The sequence below is a fragment of the Rattus norvegicus genome, chromosome 20 (assembly GCF_021556685.1).
Source record: "Rattus norvegicus strain SHRSP/BbbUtx chromosome 20, alternate assembly SHRSP_T2T, whole genome shotgun sequence".
Lineage (NCBI taxonomy): Eukaryota > Metazoa > Chordata > Mammalia > Rodentia > Muridae > Rattus > Rattus norvegicus.
In genome coordinates, this window is record NC_141553.1 from 8,126,980 (window position 1) to 8,150,467 (window position 23,488).

Below are 23,488 nucleotides of genomic sequence, written 5' to 3' on the forward strand. Positions count from 1 at the left end.
TCTTTGGCTTCTCAATGCTGTCTCTTCTCATCAAGTGTTCTTGCCCAACAAAGGTTAAAACCGAGATATAACCGGGCCAGCCTCTCTCTCGGGACATCCTTGTCACAACCTAGCATAATTTCCTATAACATCTGGAAACATTTTCAAATATGCTCAAAAACTTCTGATATCCAAGTTCCTGTGGGAGAAGCGCTAGGCGTGCTTCAAGCTCTTGAAGTCCTCGCGTCACCTTTCGCTGCAGCTCTGTCCCCTTCTGTCCCTAGTGCGCTTCCCACTCCTCGGGTGCCTTGGGAACTTGTTATGCACAGTCTGACATACAGGTCTGTTCTGTGAGATGGGGAAGGAGGCCTCACAGTGAGCAAGCTGAGGCAGGCCGACACGGCAGCCTCTCTCTCGGCCTCTGTCTCATCACGCCAGCTTGTCTTTAGGCTTCCTCGTGTCCATTACCTGGAGGGAGTTCTTGTATTTTGACAAGAAATCATCATATTTCGTTTTTAGTAAGAAACATTTGAAAATATTGACGAAGGGAAGAAAAATGTGTAACTTGGCAGCCCCCTATATGCCATGTAAACAGGTAGCTCTGAGGGGATTCCTACAGACCCTAGAGAACCCTGAAGGGAAGAGGTGTCTTAGAAGAAGGGTGTAGCATCTGCCTGAGAGCCCTGGAAGTGGAGACAGCTCTCAAAGAAAGCCAGGTGCTGTGTCTGGTAGGGAACATGGAAGACAGAGTGCACACTGCAGTCCCGTCTGGTGAGGATCCCTGCATCTGCCACTGTCCTTAGAAAAAAAAACATGTGCTGTCTGTCTGTCTGTCTGTCTGTCTCAGAGAGTGTTCTGTGGAGAAAAGTTTTCTGTTTTGATTTGTTTTTAGTTTTTGAGACAGGTTTCCCTGTGTAGCCCTGGCTGTCCTGGAACTCAGTGTGTAGATCAGGCTGGCCTTGAACTCAGAGATCCACCTGCCATGCCTCCTAAGTGCTGGGACTGAGGGCATGTGCCACCATGCCCAGCTGAGGAACAGTTTCCCAAGTGTGTGTATTTGTGTGTATTGGTTCGGAAGGCTGACTGTCTCCGCCACCTTTGGTTGTGCTGCCTTTCTGCTCTAGGATCTAGATCTCTTCAGAGTCATCTTGTGAAACATTTTTGAAAACAGAGCTCTTAACCTAGAACAAGATAAAATGAGACAAAGAAGGCCATGGGTACAGGCCCCTCAGAGAAGCCAAGCAGGAGTGTCAGGAAGCTGGCTGCCACTTAGGCTTGGGTCTGGGTCATACTCCTGCTCTGACCACACTGCTGTCCTTGGGGTTGGAAGCAGCAGTCGGAAGGAGCGCATCCCTTGTGAGTTGAGGTGGAACTCTGTCTACAGAAGAGGCAGTTCCCTGTGTACCAAAAATGCCCAGGGAAAGTCCCCATCCCCTCTGTCTTCCCTCACTCCTCCTGCCCAAAGTCAGCCTGGCCCCACACAGGTGCAGGCCACAGCAGAATACATGCATGTGTCCATGCATCAGGAGCCTCTTAACTGGGCACACCCATGCTCTGCCCTACGCTGTGCTGAAGATGGCAGGCCAGGATGTCAGGTCAGAGACCGGAAACGTGTAGCTGAATGCTCGGTGCAACTGTTAGGCTCCACTGAGGCATTTGGCCTAAGGAATACAGTACATGTGTGTGTTGAGAGTCTTCCCACAAAGTGTAGGAAGCATATGAAGAGAAGCCTCCTTCCCAGAAGCCCGGCCTCCACACCTCACAGAGGTCTCCACAGGAAACTGCTGCTCTCCTGTCTTCTTTTGTTCCTGGGCTACTGTGCTCACCACCTGTTCTTCTGTTCCTGTCTGCTCTCTGTCTCTTCCTCTCAGACTTTGACCCCTGGTCATCAAATAATTGTGAACAGAACGAGTCAGAGCCCATTCCTGCCAACTGCACTGTCTGCGCCCAGATTCTACCCCTCAAGGTAACGCTCCCAGAAGACACTCCCAAGAACTTTGAGAGACTCCGTCCTCTGGTGATCAAGGTAAGCAAGAAGCCAGGTTGTCCTATGGACAGCCTGCCCATGAAAGGCTGGATCAAGCCCTGCAAAGCTGTGGTAACTGATTGTGGTCTTCTTTGTCTCTGTGTCACTAAGACAGGACAGCCTCTGTTGTCTGCAGAGATTCAGAGCTTCTCTTGTCAGTACCCTGAAGTCACAGAGGGCTTCACCGAGGGCGTTCTCACCAAGTGGTGGCGCTGCTTTCCTGAGAGGTGGTTCCCGTTTCCTTACCCATGGTAAGTGAGAAGGGTCCTTAGTGCACGTGTAGGGGAGGGGCAGGTAGGTGTCAAGCAGTGAGAGCCAGTACCAGGTGGTCAGCTCACAGCACATCTTCAAGTCAACCTACATGGAGCGCAGGGAGGAAGGGAAGGGCTAAGGAAGAGCCTTGCTGTGTCTTGGTCTTAGGTACTTTTCTAGTGCTGTGATAAAAGGCTGTGGCCAAGTCGTTTGTTTGGGTTTGTATTTCCAGAGGAATGAGAGTCAATATCCTGCACCAAGCAGAGTCTTTAAATTCTCAAAATGACACACCTCTAGCAAGGTCACACCTAAGCCTCCCTGGAGCAGTCCCAACAACTAAGGACCAAATGTTCAAGCACCTGAGCCTATGGGGGACACTCATTCAAACCATCATGAACCGATTCTGTCTCTCAACCTTGTTCTAGTGGAGAAGGCTCAGGAGGGCCGAGGGCTGAGGAGAAAGCATAATAGACAGGAGAACTGTGTCCTATGGGCTTCTTGTCCCCACTCTGCACATCACAAGAGTAGAGTCAGAGAGGTTGAGTCTGGGAGCTGGAGAGATGGGTGAGTGGTTAGAGCACTGACTGCTCTAACAGAGATCCTGAGTTCAATTCCCAGCAACCATACAGTGGCTCACAATCATCTGTAATGGAATCTGACATCCTCTTCTGGTGTGTCAAGGACAGTGTGGTCATATACATAAGATAAATAAATCTTAAAAGAAAAGAGTTAGTGTCCAGAGCTCACTCAGAAGATAAAACTGGCTGGTTTTCCAGGTCCTTGTTGTGTCGTACAGGAAACACGAGCCATTCACTAAAGCTGAGGTTCCCTCAGAAAGGAAGAACCAGCTTCCATGGAGAACTGGTTCGAAGGAAAAGTTAGAACTTCATCTTAGGGGTTTTGTTGGATAACATCATTTATTTTATGTGTGTGAGTACACTGCTGCTATCTTCAGACTCACCAGAAGAGGGCATCAGATCTCATTACAGATGGTTGTGAGCCATCATGTGGTTGCTGGGATTTGAACTGAGACCTCTGTGAGAGCAGTCAGTGCTCTAACCGCTGAGCCATCTCTCCAGCCCTGGATAACATCTTTATAAAACATTTTATTACATTCATGTACTTATTGTGTACGTGTGTGAGAGTGCTCATGCTGTCGTGTGTGTGTGGTGGTCAAAAGACAACCTGTAGGAATCTCCCCATCTGTCCTGTGGGTTCTGGGATGGAACTCAAGCTGTCAGATGGGGAGCAGATACCTTTACTCTCTGAGCCATCTCAGTGCCCCTTTGCTGGACAATTTCTCAATGACTCTACCTTTCTTTTTTCAAAACCGCATTTATTTTAGTATGTATACAGTGTTCTGTCTACATGCATGCCTGCACACCACAAGAGGGCACCACATCCCATTACAGATGGTTGTGAGCTCTGTGTGGTTGCTGGGAATTGAACCCAGGACCTCTGGAAGATCAGCCAGTGCTCTAACCACTGAGCCAGTCCCCTCAGTTGTAGGGGGTCAGGGACAAATCTTGGGTTGATTCTACCCTGCCATTTATGAGATCCAAGGGGCGGGCTCAGGTTGTCAGGGTTACACATTAACTCCTCTGCCTGCCAAGCCATCCCTGGCCCCCCACCTTTCTTAAATGTGTCGTCTGTTTGTGTGTAGAGTGCCCAGTTCCCCAGGCTGCCCGGGCCACACTTGGCTTCTGCCTTTGCTCCTTTCTCTTCCCTTCTTCAGTCTCTCCCCTGCGTCTGTCACTTCAGCCTCTTCTCCAAGAAATGGTGAATGGACCCCTGTTTTGTCTTCAGCTTTAGCTGAGACTTAACATTCCACCCACACACACGCAGCTAGGGAGGGCTTCTCTCTGGGGCACCGCAAGTCTGCAGCACTGTCATCGTAAGTCCCATGCTTTAGGCATGGTCCTGCTGGGTGAATGATGAATGCCTGTGACCCCACACTGGGCTGTGGGGCAGGAGGATAGGGAAAGGTTATGCTCAGCTGCAGAGTAAAGAAGAGGCAGCTGACTGCATGAGGCCTGTCCCAGAAACACCACACAGGGCCACAGGTAGGTGTGTGTGCTTGCTGCTCCAGAGGACTTGACTCTGGCTCCCAGCAGCACAGCAGAGCTCCTGTAACTCTGACTCCAGGGCATTAACTCCCTCTCCCGCCCTCTGTGGCTACTTACACACATGGCATACACATGCATGCACACACTTTTTTTTTTTTTTTTTTTTGGTTCTTTTTTTCGGAGCTGGGGACCGAACCCAGGGCCTTGCGCTTCCTAGGCAAGCGCTCTACCACTGAGCTAAATCCCCAGCCCCCCACTTTTTTTTTTTAAGAGACAAGGCTTACCATGTATCCCTCACTATCTATCCTGGAATTCACTGTTTAGACCAGGCTGGCCTCAAACTCATATAGATCCACCTGCCTCTGCCTCCCAAGTGCATATAAATAATAAAAATAAATAAATAAATAAATAAATAAATAAATAAATAAATAAATAAATAAATAAATAAATAAATAACTTTTAGAGAGAGAGAAAAGGTAGAGTCTAGCTCTTCCCCCTGCACCTGACACGTGGCCCACCCCAACTCTACCCCACCACCCCATCACCAACCCCCCCACTCCCGCAATGGGCTGGCTAGCCTGCTGGTGACTTGTGTCTGTTTCACACCTTTCCAGGAGAAGACCTCTAAACAGATCACAGATTTTACGGGAACTTTTCCCAGTTTTTACCCAACTTCCATTTCCAAAAGATGCCTCCTTAAACAAGTGCTTCCTGATCCAACCGGAACCTGTGGTGGGTAGCAAGGTAAGACATGTCGGAGGACCTGGGTGTAGAGTTTCCTCCATTTGGGATATGGACTGATAGGGTGAAGGCCTTCTCTGCATGCAGACTTGGAGGAGACTTGAAGGTCCCCCCTTCCCCCCACTGCTGCTGGCCCCTGGTTTGAAGGAGCATGGCCAGAAAGTCTGCCTGCAGATCTGTGTCTTGCTGCTTCTTCTCCTCCTTAAAGGAGTGTGGAGTTGGTCTGACATCCCTACCTCGAATCAGAAGGTAGATAGGCTGGCTGTCGGTGTGTAGTGCGTCATCGTGGTCCCGGGCTTTTCTTTTTGTAAATTGAGAAATGCAACCCAAGAGAGAAACCTTTTACCTAAATTCAGGAGAACTCTGAAAAGCCCACCCACAAGCAAGAGCGTAGGAAAGGCCAGCAGTAAAGCCCTGGCCTCTGAATGGCACAGGAAGGCAGCAAGCACTGGCTGCGGTCAGGGTGTGTCCGTCTACTTTGAAAAAGGTTAGGGATAACGTTTCCCACCTGAGGCCCTGCCAGCCCTGGTGTGTGTCCACAGCCTCCTGATGCTCCTTATTCCAAACTTGCTGACATGTCCTGAAGGGATGTAAAAGGCTCTAAAACCCACGTCGTGTACTGCCTGTAGTGTGAGGACAGGCTGAGTGCTTTGGCCTGCGTGTCCAGCTCAGGGCCCCAGAGTAATTTCATTTTCATAATTACGATAGAATTCTGGGCGAGGGCCAGAATTCCTCATGGTTTTCCCACTTGAATACTGAAGTAGGTTTCATCAGCTTGCTGAACACTGAGAAGTCCAGCCAGGGGAGTAAGAGCAGCCATTCAAATGGTTATCAAAGTTATCTTGTGGAGTGTTTGAGAAGGGAGTGGCCCCCAAAGACAGGGATCCTGAGAGAGAGCCAGGTTTCTTAGACCATGTGTATTCCCCACCCTGTCCCGCTTGCTTTCTGAGCAGCCCACTGCTCCACCCTGTCCTCCTCCTGGTCCCTGGTCCCTGGTAAAGCCAAGGCCCAGAATCCCAAGGCAGCCTTGGCGCAGAGGAGAAGCAGGGTCTGGTCACCACTCAGCCCCCCTTCCCTACTCCTCAGTGTTGTCTAAGGCTGGCCCTCAGTCTTCTTCCCATCCTGGGCATGAAGGGTTGCGACCTGAGTCTCTGAGCCCATGAATGAGGGCTGTACCCATCTGACTGTGGTCTTGCGGGACTGCTTGCAGGGCTACAGGGATGGAGCACCTGCCGGTGTGGCTGCCTGTGCCCCAGGCTGCTACTGAGATGGCTCCATGAGGCTGTGAGACACACTTGGGACGCTGGGTGCTCTTGGCTGACCCTGAGGATGTTGCCCATTCAGTCTATAGGTGGCTGTAGAGGCTCAAAAGCTTATGAACACTTCTGATATTGCAGAAGATCCAACCTCAGTTCCCAGCACCCACATCAAGCAGCTCCCAACTCTTGTGACTTCAGCTCTAAGGATTCTGCTCCCTCTTTGGCCTCCAAGACTACCCACACATAGGGACACAGATAACTAAGGAAAATTTTTAATTAGTTTAGTTTATTTATACGAGTACTCTGTAGCTGTCTTCAGACACACCAGAAGAGGGCATCAGATCTCATTACAGATGGTTGTGAGCCATCATGGGGTTGCTGGGAATTGAACTCAGGACCTCTGGAAGAGCAGTCAGTGCTCTTAACTGCTGAGCATCTCTGCAGCCCCAATTTTAAAATTTTAAATAATAACCCGTATTAAAGCTTTTACTCTGGTCTCGGTTCCAGGAGATGCCATGATTAGGAAAGACTAGTTTGTTTTGTCTTTCAAGACATAATTACAAAATTGGTTATTAATCATGCTTTCCTCATTGCTCAGCTAGCTAAAGACCACGTGAAAGGCCAAGCACTTAGCACAGCCCTTAGATCCCTGTACTCCAGAGGGAGAAGCAGAACTATGTGAGTTCAAGGCCAACCTGCCCTACAGAAAGTTCCAGAACAGTCAGACCTGTCACTCACCGCCTGCTCTCTTTTCTTTCTCCAGATGCATGAGGTGCATGACCTGTTTACCATTGGCAGCGGGGAAGCCATGTTGCAGCTCATCCCTCCCTTCCAGTGCCGAAGACACTGTCAGTCTGTGGCCATGCCGATAGAGTCTGGGGACATTGGTATGTGGGGTTCCAGGAGGACAGAGGCACTACTTCCGAGTGTCAGACAGAGCAGCTGAGATGTCACAGCTGATGTGCAGACATCATTGAGAACGGTGGTGTCTGCTGGGCATAGCGACTTCAGGGTAGAAGGGATTCTAGGAGTTATTTAGTTCAGTTCATCGTTTATAGATGATGAAGCTGAGCTGAGAGTCACATGACCTTCCCAGTGCCCCAGCATCTGCTAGGCAGCCTCAAGCCTCTGCCTCACACAGGCAGGCCAGAGCAGAGCCAAGGCCAGGTCTACCTGTTGTGAGCTTAGACAGTCTGAAGTAAAGAGCCACCACTCTCACATGGGGTGTCTCCTCTGGGTGGGCCCCACAGCCATGTCCAGACTCACAGCATGAGCCACCCTTGATTCTGGCTCTGCACTTCCCAGTCAGTTTCCTCAGAATCTATTCCAGTCAGTCCATTAACAGCAGTCCTCTCGGCAGAACAAGGTGGCAGCAACTGCCCTGCTGTCCTGCACGTGCTGTCTCCTGAGACCTGGAGCCCCTGCTAAGCTGAGGCCACTTCAGTTGGGTCCTTTGAGCATTGCCCACCAGAAGTCCTAGATGCTCAGAAAGCTCTCGCCTCAGTGAGGGCCCGGAGCTGGCGCCGAGGCAAGCTTTGCTCCACGCCCCAGAGCCTTTGTTTCAGTGTGGGGATGGGAAGTAAGTGTGACCCAGACCAAGCAGTAGTACTGGGGTCCAGCTGGTCTGGCCCAGCCATGCGAAACTGTGACATCAGTGGCTGTGCATGGAAACAGTGGGCCCTGTTGCCTGCAGTGGAGTGACCTTACATTGAGGGTGGCTGTTACAGAAAAGGGGGTTGGAGATGTGCCGGTCTCTCTGTCTTGTCCTCTACAAGTACCAGTGTTCAGACAAGTACAGAAGCACTTTAAATGTCCCCAGGTCCACATCATCTGCTCCCACAGCCCAGAGTCAGTTATAGGATTGAAGAGGAGGTGTCTGACAGCTGCCCAGGAAGCACTGACGACGACAGCACCTGGGACACAGAGGCCAGGCCGGCTGTCAGAGCCTGGATGGCTAGCCTGTGGCAGGAGGCACAGAAGTGGGGCAGATACTGAGGAAAGAACAAGGCCGGGAGAGTAGGGCAGTGGTTGGCACCCGCAGACCTGGTAGGAGTGGAGGGGATAGTATTGCTGCTGCTGACGTGGGTAAGGACTGAGGTCAGACCACGACGAGTGTAGCATGGCTGCCCAGGACCCTTCCCAATGGTCCTGGGACACTGACTATGGTTTACTTCTGGTTTTTCTTTTTTACCAAAATATTCTTTAACCTGGAAGTGGAGGGAAGAAATTATAGATCACAGGGAATTCAGGAGTGGAGACATTATCAAGGATACCAAGTGTTAGGCATGCTTGGCATGACTATATCATGGCATAGTCCCAGCAAGAGCATGTGACTTTTCCTCAGTCACCAAGTAATGGTGAGTGCCTGCTCTCCACACTCAGCTTCTAGACAGGTACCAGCCACTGCATCCGAGACGCTCCCGCTCCCACTCCAGCTCCCGCTCCAGCTCCCGCTCCCGCTCCGTGTACTTACTTAACTTACTTTTGGTCTTTTTGAGATGGGGTCCAGCTGCACAATTGTGGCTGGCCTCAAACTGGAAGACTTCCCGCCTTGGTATTACACGTGTGAGGAATACAGGTGTAGCCCTGCACCCAGCAAGAGACCCACCCTGCTCCATGCGTAGGACAGGCTCTGTGTATGTGGCAGCAGCCAGTCACCATCCTCACACACTCAGATAATCCAGGTCAGAGCTTTCTAAACAGCTCTTCACATTGTTCATGACCCCGAGGGGGAGGTGGGAGGCTCTGAGAAGGCCCTGGCAATGGACTTTCTGAGTCAGGATGTTGGAAGCCGCTGTCTTCACACACAGTGGCCAGGGTCTACAAAGGCTCTGAGAAGCCATGGAAGCTTCTCTCTTCAGAAGTCCTTCAGGACAGTGTTTACAGAGCACACAGAAAATGCTGATTTAAGTTTATCTGTGTGTGCGCTAGTAAAATCATCTGAGAAATAGCCTTGTGCTCCCCACAGAACCTATCCTGTTTTGCTAAAAAGTGTAAGGTGAAGCCAGACCTAGGCAGAATGACACACCTGAAATCCTAGCATTCAAAAGGCTGAGGCAGGAGGATCCCAGGCTTGAAGCCAGGGTAGGCTACATAACAGGAGCCTATCACACTGACTCCAAACACATCCTAAGAACCGGCAGCTAAGGCTGTCCTCAAAGCAAGCTGCTTTGTGACCAGCCATAGCAGGGTGGAGAGAAAAATGTCTGCATTTGGAGTCTCTCTTTGAATATCAGGTCACAGAGAACTAGCAAGGAATCCTTACTTAGGTTTCGGAGAACCCAGAGACCTTCAGAGCAAGAGCAGCCATACAGTAGACTCTGTCCCGCTGTCCTGCTGTCCTGCTGTCCCGCTGTCCCGCTGTTCCACTTCCAGACAGTCACTGCTTTCCTGTTGCTGTTTTCCTCCAAGGCTATGCTGGTGCTGCCCACTGGAAGGTCTACATCGTAGCCAGAGGGGTCCAGCCTTTGGTCATCTGTGATGGAACCACTCTCTCAGAACTATAGGAAACAACTGCTTGGAGACCTGAGACCTAGGCTGGAAAGAGTGCGGAGCGGGGAATAAAACACTGAAACACTTCCCACAGTTGGTTGCTTAGTTACCTGCCCTGGATGCTCGGCTGTCAGCTGTATGCTAGAGACAGTGGCTTGGGCCTCGCCCTCTTGTCTGTCTAGATTCCTCAGGAAGGATCAATGGAGACTGGCTGCTGGTCAAGACTCTGCTCGCATTTCTCCTCTCCCAGGCCTTTGGATTCCAGGGAATGGGAAATAGGCTGGTGGCTCTGTGAAGTGCGTGGATATGGTTCCTGTACTGTCTTCTTGGTGTGCAGTGGAAGGCAGCAATACCACCTGTTTGTCCACTCTTCTTGCCACACCACCCTGTACTTGGTGGGAAAGCCATGGCTGACTTTAATCGGTACAGTTTGACAGGGAGAATGAATTTGGAGCCAGTGTGGGGGATCGGATCGCTGGAATTGCACGTGTAAAGGTGCCTGCCATGGTGCACACCTTTAATCCCAGCACTTGGGAGGCAGGTCCATATCTTTATGAGTTCTAGGCTAACCTGGTGTCCATAGTGAGTTCCTGGTCTGCCAAGTGTTACATAGTGAGACCCTGTCTCAACACTGCCTGCCCTGCCACACCCCCAAAATCTCCTAGATCTAGGGGTGTAGCTCAGAGGTAGGGTGCTTCCCTGACACAGCGAGCCCTGAGTTCAGTCCTCGGCATCACAAGGAGGAAAAAGGGTAGTGTACGTCCTACAGACTGTCCATGGCTCCCGGAGTCTTTGTGATGACACTGGAGACTGGGTTACAATTCAGGATTACTAACTGAATCCTGTCCCCACCCCCACAGCCAGCAGTTTGTCTTCTCTGAGTCGAGCCCCCCAGCTGCCCAGCACCCTCTCCCCAAGGCTGCAGAGCCCTTGTCCACTGCTGCTGTGCCCCACCTCCTCAGAAGGAAGGGGTTGGAATGGCTGGCCTGAGGGAGCCTGAGGGAGGCAGGGCATCTCCCTGAGTCTTACCTTTAGGCCTGACTTCTACAGAGATGTTTGTCTGCAGCCTCAAAGCTGATGTGGTGTGGGTGAGGGAGGAGCAGAACCCAAGCGTTTGCTATAGGTACACAGCTCACTTCACCGCCCTCTGTCCTACCATTTTTGTACGGAGGCACGGCAAGAGGTTAGCTTAGTCAGGACGCGGGTGTAACCCAAATAGTATTCTGCTGTGCTGACTGCTTCCCCACCAGCTTTTGGGGTGTCCTTATCAAACAATGCAAGTAAGGATGGTCTGCTCTCTCCTTTTTTAGGCAGGGTCTTGCTGTGTAGCTCTGGCTAGCCTCAAACTCATGCAGACCAGACTGGCCTCAAATTCACAGAGACCTGCCTGTCCCCAGTGCTGAAGAGTAAAAGCGTGTACCACTCCACCCAGCTTCCTCTGCCTTCTTCTCGGTATATTGCCATGGCTAGGTACTTAGTAACTGATCGCCTCTTACAAAGATGGACCAAAACCTTGAGTGGCCTCTGGTTCCAAATCGCAGAAGTCAGATGGCTACACAGGTCAATAGGCCAAAGTGGCCAGTGGTGCTGAAGTCGTGACCCTCTGTGAGATCCTCTCTGCCCTTGGTGGGACCCTGTACCTTCTCCCTGGCCCTCATTCCCTACATATCATCCACAGCAGTGGGGAGCATGAGTGGGGCTAACTAAAGAGGGCTCTGAGAGGAGTCTGGGGTGGTTGTGGGTTTGTGAAAGTCAAGCACAAAGCTCAGGGTGGAAGGGCTCAGAGCCTCCTCAGCTCAAGTAGGAACTGCACCTGGGGAGCTTTTCCTGAAAGAATGGACCCTTTGTATGACTCTTGGAGGAAAAACAAGCCTTTGTACAAAGTCCATTGCTAAGCAGTTAGGATCTCAGAGGTTGTGGTAAGAGGATGAAGCAGAGGCCAGCCCTGAACTTCCAGGGTCCTTCCCCTGGTGCGTGCGGAGCAGGGTTACACCCAGGGCCTGGGCTTCCAGAGCCTGCTGAAATGTGATTGTTGGAGTTAAACACAGAGGGCTCTGAGACGGCTCAGGGGTGAAGTGCAGGGCCACTGTCTCAGCTGGGGGGTTACCTTGTGTTCTTTCCCTCTGTGACCCCATGCTTAAACTCAAAACTGAAAAACTACGAAAACCTTGCTGTACTGGCCTTAAGGGCACCTGGGAAGCCCCAAAAGTCCCAGGCTGCTCTGTAGCACAACAGAGAAGGGTCAGAGGCCAGTCCAGGCTTCTGTGTGAGCTTCAGCAGACCCCAGTGTGTGCGGGGTAAGGGAGAAATCCTCAGAGGCTTTCCACTCGTAACTACTGCATAGAAGTCACTCACCTCAAGCTATTCTGCAGGAAGGGCGGAGCCAGTGGGCTATCCCCAGCCAGCTGGGCCCTGGAGACAAGCAGCAGAGGGCGCTCTGCATGCCTGGTGGTGTGCAAAGGAGGGTGAGGGTGGACAAGGTGAGGAGCTGGGAGGGTCAGGACCAGTCTAACTGCCCTACCTCAGGTGCCTAGGGGAACCAGCAATGTGACTCCCAAAAAGATGGTATTGCCCACAGGGTAATGGAGCGCTTACTAGACAGTGGCATGAACTCTGTGTGGGTTGGGTTCCTTCTCTGTGGGACTCCAGGCTCTCTGGGGAGGCAGGTATTTTGAAGCATTTGCATCCAAGTAGCAGGAGCTCACACAGTCAACTCTTAGAGTGGACACCACAGATGTTTGCAGTTTGTAGTAGAGCCAGGGCTTGCCCTCACCCCACTCTGGGTTTTATTACGGAGGAGAGGGAGTGACCTGTAAAACTCACCAATTTGGTGTCATTTAGAGCAAATTTGGGTGTGGGCTTGTTTATGTCTGAGACAGGCTCTCCTTATGTAGCCCTGGCTGGCCTGGAACTCACTCTGTAGAACAAACTGGCCTTAAGTCACAGAGATCTGCAGGTCCCTGCCTCCCCAGTGCTGGAGTTGTATAGTTTGGCTTCTAAAAGAATAGCCTCCCAAGTCATTCTGGCCTCCCGTGCACCTGGAGATGTAGGTGCTGTCCTTCTATCGTAACATAGCCCTGTGAAGTAGATCCCCATTCCATAATGTAGGAATCGGAGGCTAGAACAGGAAACTACCGGTAGGTGGGCTGGCGGTCCCACCCAGGAAGAGTGCCCCTCGGGGGTGGGAGACTGACTGACCAGGAAGGACAGCAAGGCAGGATCCCCGAGGGAAGGACAAGATGGAGGAAAAGACTCCCATCAGAGTCTTTATGTAAGCCCTCTCCCCATGTCCCTCCCCATCTGAGAACTCTTTTTTGACCGCGTGTAGCTGGAGCACAACCGTGTCCAGCCATTTCCCCATCACTGCCTTTCCAGATGTGTGTCCAGCTCCAGCTGTGGGTCCCCTGGGAGTTACGTCACTTGTTTTTCAGCTCCCACTCTTCTTCCAAAACCCGGCGGAGGCCCCAGTGTCAGATCCATCACTCTGAAAGCCAGTGTCGCGTTCCTTCCCCACAGGTGACCTCAGCCTTGTCCCTGTGGCCTGGATGTGTTCAGCCCATCACCTCCACAGCAACGTTCAAGTGTCAGTGTCTCCTTGCCCAGCTGAAGCCAGGTAGTTGGGGGGTGGGGGACTTGCACACCACCCAGCTGATGGCTACAGAAATGTGCTTTAATGGAACTTCAGAACCCATGCATGTCCAAGAGGAAGCAGTAGGTGCTTATGGAGAAAGTCCTGTGGCAAATGAAAAGCAAGGCTCTGGGCAGGCGGCTAGCCTCAACTAGTCTCCAGATAACCAGCAGCTCCCTCCCAGAAAAGCTAGCAGGGAGAAGGGAGATGGAAACCAGCTTGCCTGGGCACAGTGTGACTTCAAGTTCTGGGCTCCGGAGGGAGAAGCCTTCCAGCCAGCTCGTCGGTGGTCCAGGCCCCTCCGTGTCTGCGTTCCTTGCCTCGCATAATTTGGGCATTAGTGCTAAATACATTTCCTCCCTCTAGAGAATGGAATGTCCAGACTCCCGAAGCAGATCTGGGTTGGAAGAATGGTTACATAACCAAGCAGGGACCCTCCCGCCTCTCCCAGTGCCTGTCAGTCAGGCAGCGGTCACTGGTCCAAGAGCCAGAGCTGCCAGCACCCTGCAGAGAGGGGACCCCACCCACCGTGTTTTGAGTTTCAGACAAATTGGGAAGTCAGAACATCTGCTTTGCACCAAGTTTTACCTCATTACACCACAGCCTCTCTGGGGTGGGGTCCTCCTGGGCAGCCGTCCTCACTCACCCTCTCCACAGCACCCCCTCCCCCAAGCATCCCTTGGTGCGGGACCCAGTGGGCATGGGCACTTCCAGAGCACCCTGAATCACAAGGCAGCCTCCCTTCCACATCCTTCCGTGGTTCTTCCTACAAAGGGGCCCACAGCGGCCTTCTACCCGTCCCTCCCTGTTCCCCTGACTCCTATGGAAAGACCAACAACAGATACCCAGAGTAGGGGAGAAAAAGCACAAGGTAGCCAAGGATGCCCCAAGCATAGCCTCGTCCTGCTGTCCTCAGGGAGCAATGCAGTCTAGAAAGTCAAGCTGTAGCATGTGTGTGGGCTGTGTGAAGAGAGGGGCATTTACCAGTCCCAGCCACAGGAGCCCATGGATGACCGTGTATGGCGGTGCCACAGTAATTCAGTACGGTGCAAACTCAGAGAGGTAAAGAACGGGTGTAAGTTAGGTTCTGTATAATGGAATTTTTACCTTTCGCAATTAAAAGTGTGTACGTTGCTTGGTAAGAAGGAACCTGTTCTTGGTGTCCTTTAATCGTCCCCAGAAAGTGGGGTGTCTCTGTCTCTGTCTCTCCCTCTCCCCCCACCTCTCTCTGTGTGTCTGTGTGTGTGTGTGTGTCTGTCTGTCTGTCTCCCCCACCCCACCCCCCAGGACTGCACTTGCACTCACAGTTCTCATCCTCCGGTAGCAGCATCTGCCCAAGGCTTCTCTTATTTGCTGCCCCTGAAGTCCAGGGTCTCAGCCCTTCCCACACTCCCTCCCTCACCCATGTGTTTTTTACTCAAAATTTAGATGTGCCAGGGCTCCTCTGTCCTTGCCTGGCAGCCACACAGAACTTTATATGACCACATGTCCTCCAGGGTACCCCACTCACAGTGGCACAAGTAGAGACCCCAAGTCCCCTCCTGGCTCAGCCCAGACAAGTGGCACTCAGTTAACGTGGCTTTAAGTCACTGCTGTGTGCGTATGTGTGTATATGTGTGTATATGTGTGTGCATGTATGTGATACAGTTCATGATTCTTTTTTGTATAATGTGCAGCAGGGCCATATTTTTATCCTTCCTCTCTGCTGTTATTTTCAGACAAGGTCTGTGTGTAGCCCTGCTGGTCTGGAACTTACTATAGACCAGGCTTAGCCTCTAACCCACAAAGCCCCGCCTACCTCTGGCTCCCAAGTGCCGAGATCATAGCGACACATTACCATGCTAGCCCAAGGCAACCTTACTTCATTTTTCTTGCTTCCATGTTCTTTCCCTCTCTCCCTTCCCCCACTGACCCTCAGCTTCCCCTGCTAAACTGTGCACACAGCCATGCCCCGCTCGGGTCCTCTGATCATAGTCCTGTGGGGGAGGGGCGTTGCTTTATCATATATGGGTTTTGGGGGTTGTTTGTTTTGGTTTGTTTTTGTTTTTGTTTTTTAGCAAGGGGATTCTCATGTAAGCCAGGCTGGCCTCTAACTCTTTATACAGCTAAAACTGATCTGAACTTCACACCATCCTGCATCCGCTTTCAGAGGACTGGGGTCCCAGTCTGCTACTATGATACCCGAGATGGAAACCAAGGCATCATAAGTGCCAGGTGAGCCACGTGACACAGCCCCTCAGAAAGAGTCTTCCTGGGGTAACCTGTACCTCACAGTGCTCAGCTCCTCATGGGGCTTCGCTCTCGGTCTTTCTCACGGTTAACACTTTGTGCTGTGTGTGCCTGGTCTATCTATCCAGCCGTCCTGCTGTCGGGGAACCAGGGCAGAGCGACCGTTTGCAGCATACACGGAGAAGCTTGTGCTAAGTGTTCATTTACACGAAATGAACATCATTGCTCATTACCACCCTAATGCTTACTCTTCACGAGTCACTGTCCTCCAGAGTCAACTCATCTGCCTGCTCAGAATTAAACATTTGAACACCTCTGCCCCCAATTAGCATTTGGTTCATGTTGAAGGGAAGTGAGGTAGCCTGTTCTCGGTGTTAATCTTAGCCCTTGAGAGCATTTGAGAGTGACTTGAGAGCCCTCCCTCCTTCCTCTCTCCTCCCTCCTGAGGTTCTCACCCGCACCACTCCCTCCCAAGGCCTCTATGCTAACACTAGGACCTCAGGAGTGAGGAAGCAGTGAGCCATCCCTTTGCCCTGCCCTTGGGCTTACTCTGCCTCCTGCACAAATTGCCCAGGGAGAGCTCTCCTCAGTAAGTCTCGCCTTCCTCCAGCCTGCATGGCAGAGCACAGCACTCCTGGTGCATACCCAGTGCCCATAGCTCATCCCTGCTGCTCTGAACACCGCACACACACACACACACACACCCCTTCACCACGTCCACAGTGAACCTGGGAGCCTCCTGAGGCTCACTCCCCTCTCATCCTCTGCTCTCCTCAGGTCCACGCGCTCAGGCATCCAGTCCCACTGCTATGCTGTGTGATGCTGGTTCCTCACCACAGTGTGACTGCATTCTTCCCACCACCCCACCTCTCACTCCAGCAAGCTGCTGCAACTGTCTCCAGAGCATACGTGCCATGGCCTCCCTGTTTGCTGGGACTCCATAGCCTCCCCGCCAGCCTCCGTCTTCCTCCTCTTCCTCTTCCTTCCCATCCTGATGCTGTGCCCACCTCTGCTGGACCATTGTGGTTCTGACACATCCAGGCTGAGGTTTTGGTTTTTATAAACTTCTCTATTTAGAGCAGTTTTTAGTTTCACAGCAAGATCAACACACACGCACACGCACGCGCACGCACACGCACACGCGCACACACACACACACACACAAGCACACACAGCCTTCTCAAGTCCCACCACCCTGCACCAGACAAGAACGGACCGCCCTTACAGCTATGAGCCCATGCTGACCTGTTGTTCCCATCTGTAAGCTATAGCCTGCCCCAGGTTCACTCTCGCCATGCCTCACTGTGTGGGTGGGAACAAGTATAGATCATTCGCACTGTTATAGTACTGAGTATGGTAGGTAGGTTGGGTGGTTTTTTTTTATCGATGGTGGTTTTGTTGTTGAGAAAGGGTCTTTCTACATAGCCCTGGCTTTTCTCTTCACTATGTAGACCAGCTGGCCTCTAAATCACTGAGATTGCCTGCCTCTGCTGGGACTAAAGGCGCGTCACTAAAGGTGTCACCACACCTGGCCCAGACAGTATAAGTAGACTTATTGGTTAGATCTATTGGTCAGAAACATTTCCACCACTATCCTCATAGGCTATACTTTCCCAGAGCGCTATGTGATGAGGTCATCATACAGTACATAGGCTTCAGACCGGCTTCTTTGTGGTAGACATGGAAATGATCCTTCTGCACCTCAGTTTGGCAGAACTGAGCACAACACAGCACCCTATTGCCTGTACTTCCCAGGGCTTCTCCGTTCGTCAACCGGCAGCCATTCTTGATCACGTCTAGGCTTGTACAGAGGTGAAGCTGCTAGAATGCTCTACGACATGCTGGCTCCATGCAGACACATTTTCAGTCCACTTGGGCATACAACTGCTGGATCTACAGTACGAGTAGCTAATTTTTTTTTAAAGATTTATTTATTTTATTTATATGAATACACTGTAGCTGTCTTCAGACACACCAGAAGAGGGCACCATTACAGATGGTTGTGAGCCACCATGTGGTTGCTGGGAATTGAACTCAGGACCTCTGGAAGAACACTCAGTGCCCTTAACCTCTGAGCCATCTCTCCAGCCCGAGTAGTTAATTTTTATGAAGCCATCAGATCTTCTTACCAAGTGGGTGTAACAACCTTGCGTTCCCATCAGCAATGGGATGTGGGGTTTTTTTGTTTGTTTTTTAATTCTTTGACAATCTCCTGCATGTATGTCCTGCATTTTGGTTACTTTCACCCATTACTCCCTCTATCCCTCCCTGGCGCCGCCCTCCCCATTTCACGTACATTGCTGCCGGTTTACTTTGGCTTGGCTGCTTAAGGTTACTTACTGGCATGTGCACAGCTTACTGCCGTCAGCTACCCGCATGAAGAAACGACTCCTCCCACCCCAACAGCCATAAACTGCTAACACAGCTCTTCAGGGACAGGTGGGGCAACTCCTCCCTCAGCCATGATGGGGTATGAACAGAGCCCAGTCTTAGCTCAGGTTTTGACCACAGCTGCTCTATTGTGTGCAATGGCCATGCCGTGTCCAAAAGTCAGCATCTCATGGTCCTCCTCCCACGTCCCAGTCCTTATGTCCTTCCCACCCGTCTGCAATGTACCCTGAGCCTTGGGTGGGTGATTCAGATCTCAGCTGGTGCTTAGCATCCAAGGAGCGCTCACTCCTAGCCCTCTGACCAGTCACGAGTCCCTGCATTAACTCTCGCCCAAGCTCTTGAGAGATTTCATGGCCCTCGATCTCTGCCAGCATTTGGTGACGTCCACGTCTGGATTTTGGCCCTTCCGTCTGGTCTGTATTACTGGTCTGGTCTGTATTACTGGTATTACCATATTATTTTAATTTGTGATTCCCTAATGATGTATGATGACAAACATTTGCAATTTGCCAGCTGTATGTCTTCATTAAGAAGTTCCCTGGGCTCTTTGGCCATTTTTTTTTTTTTTTTCAGAGCTGGGGACCGAACCCAGGGCCTTGCGCTTGCTAGGCAAGCGCTCTACCACTGAGCTAAATCCCCAACCCCTTTGGCCATTTTTTTAAGGTAGATTGTTTGTTTTCTTTTTCTTTTTCTTTTTTTTTAGATTTATTTATTTCTTATATTTATATATACTGTGCAAACTGTAGCTGTCTTCAGACACACCAGAAGAGGGCATCAGGTCTCATTACAGATGGTTGTGAGCCATCATGTGGTTCCTGGGATTTGAACTCAGGACCTCTGGAAGAGCAGTCAGTGATGGGTTGGGGATTTAGCTCAGTGGTAGAGCACTTGCCTAGCAAGCTCAAGGCCCTGGATTCTTTCCCCAGCTCTGAAAAAAAGGGAAAAAAAGGGGGGGGGGGATTTAGCTCAGTGGTAGAGCACTTGCCTAGCAAGCGCAAGGCCCTGGGTTCGGTCACCAGCTCCGGGGGAAAAAAAAAAAAAAAAAAAAGAGCAGTCAGTGCTTTAACCACTGAGCACCTCTCCAGCCCGGTTGTTTGTTTTCTTACGTTGAGTTTGAGAGCCCTCTGTATGTTTTGGTACCAATCGCTTGTTAACTGTGCCTTTTCTCCAGACTGAGGCCTGCGTCAAGACTGACATTGTCGTTTTAGAGCAGAAGTATGCCCTCTCCTTGTGTGTGGTTTTCCTGAATGAGTCCCAATGAAGCCCAGGCTAGCCTCAAACCCTCAGGCCTCTTGTTCACCTTTCTGAGCACTGGGATTCCAAGTCTGAGCCACCGCGCCTCAATGAAAGGTTCTCATTTTCAGTCAAGCCAGCTTACGGACTGTGCCTTTGGTGTTGGCTCCAAAAGCCTCCTCTGGGGCTGGAGGAGTGGCTCCTGCCCTTGCAGAGTTCGTTTCCCAGCACCCACATGGTGACTCATTGCCCACCATAGCACCAGTTCCAGAGGATCTGGCCTCTTTTGGCCTCTATGGGCATCACATACATATGTGTGCACACATGTGACATACATGTAGGCCAAACACCCACACACATAAAATTTCTAAACATCACCTCTGTATTCGGGGTCACCTAGGTTTTCTTCTAGTTTTTAGTGTTTGACTCTATATAACCCATTGTGTGGGTTTTACTTCCCTCCCTCCCTCCCTCCCTCCCTCCCTCCCTCCCTCCCTCCCTCCCTTCCTTCCTTCCTTCCTTCCTTCCTTCCTTCCTTCCTTCCTTTTTCTTTCTCTCTGTTCTCAGTGCCAGGAAGCACACTGCTGACCGCAGGTGCGCGTCTCTTCGCGGCCGTCTCCCGTGCCCCACTGTTCTCAGAATTCTATTGCAAGGACCACGCTGTCTGACTGCTGTGGCTTTCCTGCAGATTCTGATCAGCGAGAGCCACCTGTTTCTTTTGGGTTGAGTGCAGTTGGTTTTCTGAGTATTTTGCCCAGCGTGAAGCTGAAAGTCATCTCTTGGCGTCCAGAGAACACACAATTTCGTGGAAACGGCAGCACTGGGTGCGCACACCGTCATTTCAGGGGACCGGAAGTTCAGCGGACCGGAAATATAGGCCTTAACTAGCGCACCGGCTGGCTTTACCTCAGCTCAACAACAGACCAGGCCATTGAGGACGAGGGGAAATCACTTGAGAAAATTCCCCCACCGCGTTGGCCCATAGGCAAGTCTCTGAGGCATTTTCTTAAGTGATGATTTTGGGGGAAGGAGCCAGCTCACTGGGCCAGGTGCTGCCCCTGGGCTGGTGGTCCTGGGTTCTGTAAGAAAGCAAGCTGAGTAAGCCGTGAAAGCCAGCCACTCCCCCATGGCCTCTGCATCAGCTCCAGCCTCAGTTTCTGCCCTGACTCCCCTTGCTGATGAACTATAACTGTAAGCTGAATAAATCCTTTCTTTCCCAAGTAGGAGAGGGAAGGTCACGGGATCTGTCACAGCACTAGAGACGCTAACTAACGGAGACACACAAGCATACATAAAACTTACCCGGGGGGGTGGGGGATTTAGCTCAGTGGTAGAGCGCTTGCCTAGGAAGCGCAAGGTCCTGGGTTCTGTCCCCAGCTCCGAAAAAAAGAACAAAAAAAAAAAAAAAAAAAAAAAAAAAAACTTACCCGGATTCCATCCCCAGTGCTGTGTAAGCTAGGCACAGCGCACACGTAATCCCAGCACTCAGTGTGGAGGCTGGGGGACCAGAAGTCCAAGGTCATCCTAGGCAGTGGCCAGCCCAGAACATGTGTCTCAAGTAAAAACATAAATAAATGAAAAAAATAAAGAGGAGGGCCAGGGAAATGGCTGACCCAAATTCGACACCCAGCACCCACCCAGAGCTCCATAACTGTAACGACAGATCCAGGGGATCAGAGGTCCTCTTCTGGCTTCATGGACAGGAGGCATGTACATGGTACACTTACATACATTCAGATAAAGCACCTACACACATAAAATTATATATATATTATATAATATATATAATCTAAATATATACTGTGCGTGTTAAATATAATTTACATATAATATATATATTGTGTATATAGATACACACACACACATATATAGATATAGATATAGATATAGATATAGATATATATGTTAAACACAGACAGGTTGTGATGTGTGATGCAGAGGCTCAGACCGTAGCCTCACACAGGCCAGGCAAGGGCTGCACTCTGGGTGACATCGCAGGCTATTTCAATTAGAAGTTATGATTCCCATCCCATGACGGCATCTTTGAACATTAATCCCGTTTCCCTCAGTTTTACGACTGCATTCCTCCAACATGACACGTCCTCTCGACTTTCCTAATGGTCTTTCTGACAAGCCCCTGGACACCGTCCTCAAGATGATAGTTCACCAAGTGTCTTTGATTGTTCTGCACAACAGTGTATTTTTCTGTCAAAAGTCATACATTCCTTTGTTTTCGGTTACTTCTGTGGGTGTGGGCGTTTTGCCCGAATGCGTGCCTGCATGCGTACCTGCACACCGCGTGCATGTCTGGTGTCTGCAGAGGCCAACGCAGGTCACGGGAGCCCTTGGGACTGTAGCTACAAACAGTTTCGAGTCTCTCTGTGGGTGCTGGGGATCAAACCCGAGTCCTCTTGGTCAGGAGCCATCTCTCCATACCCACTGTTTACAACCTATGAATATATATTATGGGTCCATGTTTACCGTGTTGCAGATGTCTCCCCTGGAGTTAACGATTGTGAGCTGCCAGACACAGGTGCCGGGAGGGAGCCAAATGGGCCCTCTGCAAGAGCAACAGTTGTTCTTAATTGCTAAGCCATCTTCCCTACCTTGCGAAATGAATCCTTATTTGAACTGCGTGAGGATATTTGCATATATGTATATATCATTCACTGTGTTAATTAAAAAAAAAAACAAAAACAAACTTTTCGGGCTGGAGAGATGGTTCAGTGGTTAGAGCACTGACTGCTCTTCCAGAGGTCCTGAGTTCAATTCCCAGCAACCACATGGTGGCTCACAACCATCTATAAGGGGATCTGGTGCCCTCTTCAGGCAGGTGGATGTCTATGCAGCAGGGCATCATACATTTAATAAATATAACTTGAATCTTAAATAAAAGGAGAGGGAGAGGTCATTGGATCCCCTGGAACTGGAGTTTCAGACAGTTGTGAGCTGCCCTGTGGGTGCTGGAACTGAACTTGGGTCCTCTACCAGAGCACCCAGCATCCTTACCGCTGAGTATCACCTGACCCATCTGATCGTGTTTGAAAAGTACTCACCTACCAGGCTGGACAGACGGCTCAGCAGTAGAGAGCACTGGCTGCTCTTCCAGAGGTCCTGGGTTTGATTCCCAGCAGCCACATGGCGACTCACAACGTAATGGGAAATAAAATAAGAAAAGAAATAGAACACTCAAACCAAATCCAGCTTGGTAGCCCTTGCTTTTCTATTGCTGAAACCCTCACACACAGGGCCACCTTGTCCCTCAGGTGGGACCACTGGCAAACCTTACTTTGGGCTTGCCAGGTGACTCTGCCATCCTCTGTGGACAGGTGTCCTTTAGCTTCCAGAGCTGTCTTCCAAGCCACCAGTGGACAGCCCAGCCGGCCCCGGCTGGCAGACGGACCCCGACCCACACCCCTGAGCCCTGCCCTTTCTACACAGAGAGAACAGAGCTGAGACCCCGAGCTGGGCCAAATCAGGAGCAAGCAGATGGCCTCAGCCTGTGGGAATATTGCCTGTTTCTGTGGTTGGCTCCTCTCTGGCCCTCCCACGCTTCCTACGGCCCAGTTCCACCCTAAACCCTGTGGATGATCAGCACAGCCCCACGCCAAACAGAGCCTTCATCTCCTGACGACTCCCAGCCCTGAATGCCTTTCCCCATGGCCTGGCTTTGAAGAACAAAGACAAATTATTTCTTTTACGGCTGAGCTTTTCAGCATTCTGAGTGTGTGTGTGTGTGTATGGTGTATGTTTGTGTATCTGTGTGTGAGTGTGTGCGTGGTTGTGTGTGTGTATGGTGTATGTGTGTGTGTGGTGTGTGTGAGTGTGTATGTGGTGTGTGTGAGTGTGTGTGGTGTGTGTATGTGTGTGTGGTGTGTGTGTATGTGTGTGTGAGTGTGTGTGTGAGTGTGTGTGGTGTGTGTATGTGGTGTGTGTGTGGTGTGTGTGTATGTGTGTGTGAGTGTGTGTGTGAGTGTGTGTGGTGTGTGTATGTGGTGTGTGTGTGGTGTGTGTGTGTGGTGTGTGTGTATGTGATGTGGGTGTGGTGTGTGTGTGTGTGGTGTGTGTGGTGTGTGTGTGTGGTGAGTGTGTATGTGATGTGGGTGTGGTGTGTGTGTATATGTGTGTGTCTGTGTGTGTATATGGTGTGTGTGTGGTGTGTGTGTGTGTGGTGTGTGTGTGTGGTGTGTGT

The 23,488-nt window shown here is 50.9% G+C and overlaps 1 protein-coding gene and 1 long non-coding RNA gene across 30 annotated transcripts in view; one reads left to right on the forward strand and one right to left on the reverse strand.

The window, feature by feature from the left end:
* Positions 1-20,519, forward strand: part of C20h6orf89 (similar to human chromosome 6 open reading frame 89) — a 44,295-nt gene extending 23,776 nt beyond the window's left edge. For 9 of the 29 annotated variants that reach the window (XM_087597095.1, XM_087597092.1, XM_087597097.1 and 6 more), the window contains 5 exons: positions 1,851-2,005; positions 2,117-2,256; positions 4,938-5,067; positions 7,087-7,210; positions 9,735-9,902. In XM_087597095.1, the coding sequence (XP_087453221.1) occupies positions 1,851-2,005; positions 2,117-2,256; positions 4,938-5,067; positions 7,087-7,210; positions 9,735-9,829 (644 nt within the window). In that variant the 3' untranslated portion in view covers positions 9,830-9,902. Of the gene's footprint in view, positions 1-1,850; positions 2,006-2,116; positions 2,257-4,937; positions 5,068-7,086; positions 7,211-9,734; positions 9,903-13,331; positions 13,429-15,548; positions 15,658-15,800; positions 16,000-16,449; positions 18,570-19,863 lie in introns of those variants that run through there. The other 20 variants (XM_087597072.1, XM_087597086.1, XM_087597080.1 and 17 more) reach the window with 7 other exon arrangements.
* A 466-nt stretch (positions 20,520-20,985) lies between these two features.
* LOC147998557 (uncharacterized) lies at positions 20,986-23,193 on the reverse strand. The gene is made up of 2 exons (XR_015645629.1): positions 22,353-23,193; positions 20,986-21,856 (listed from the first exon to the last, which is right to left on the reverse strand). It is a non-coding gene; the product is annotated as an uncharacterized LOC147998557 (long non-coding RNA).
* Positions 23,194-23,488: the final 295 nt, after the last annotated feature.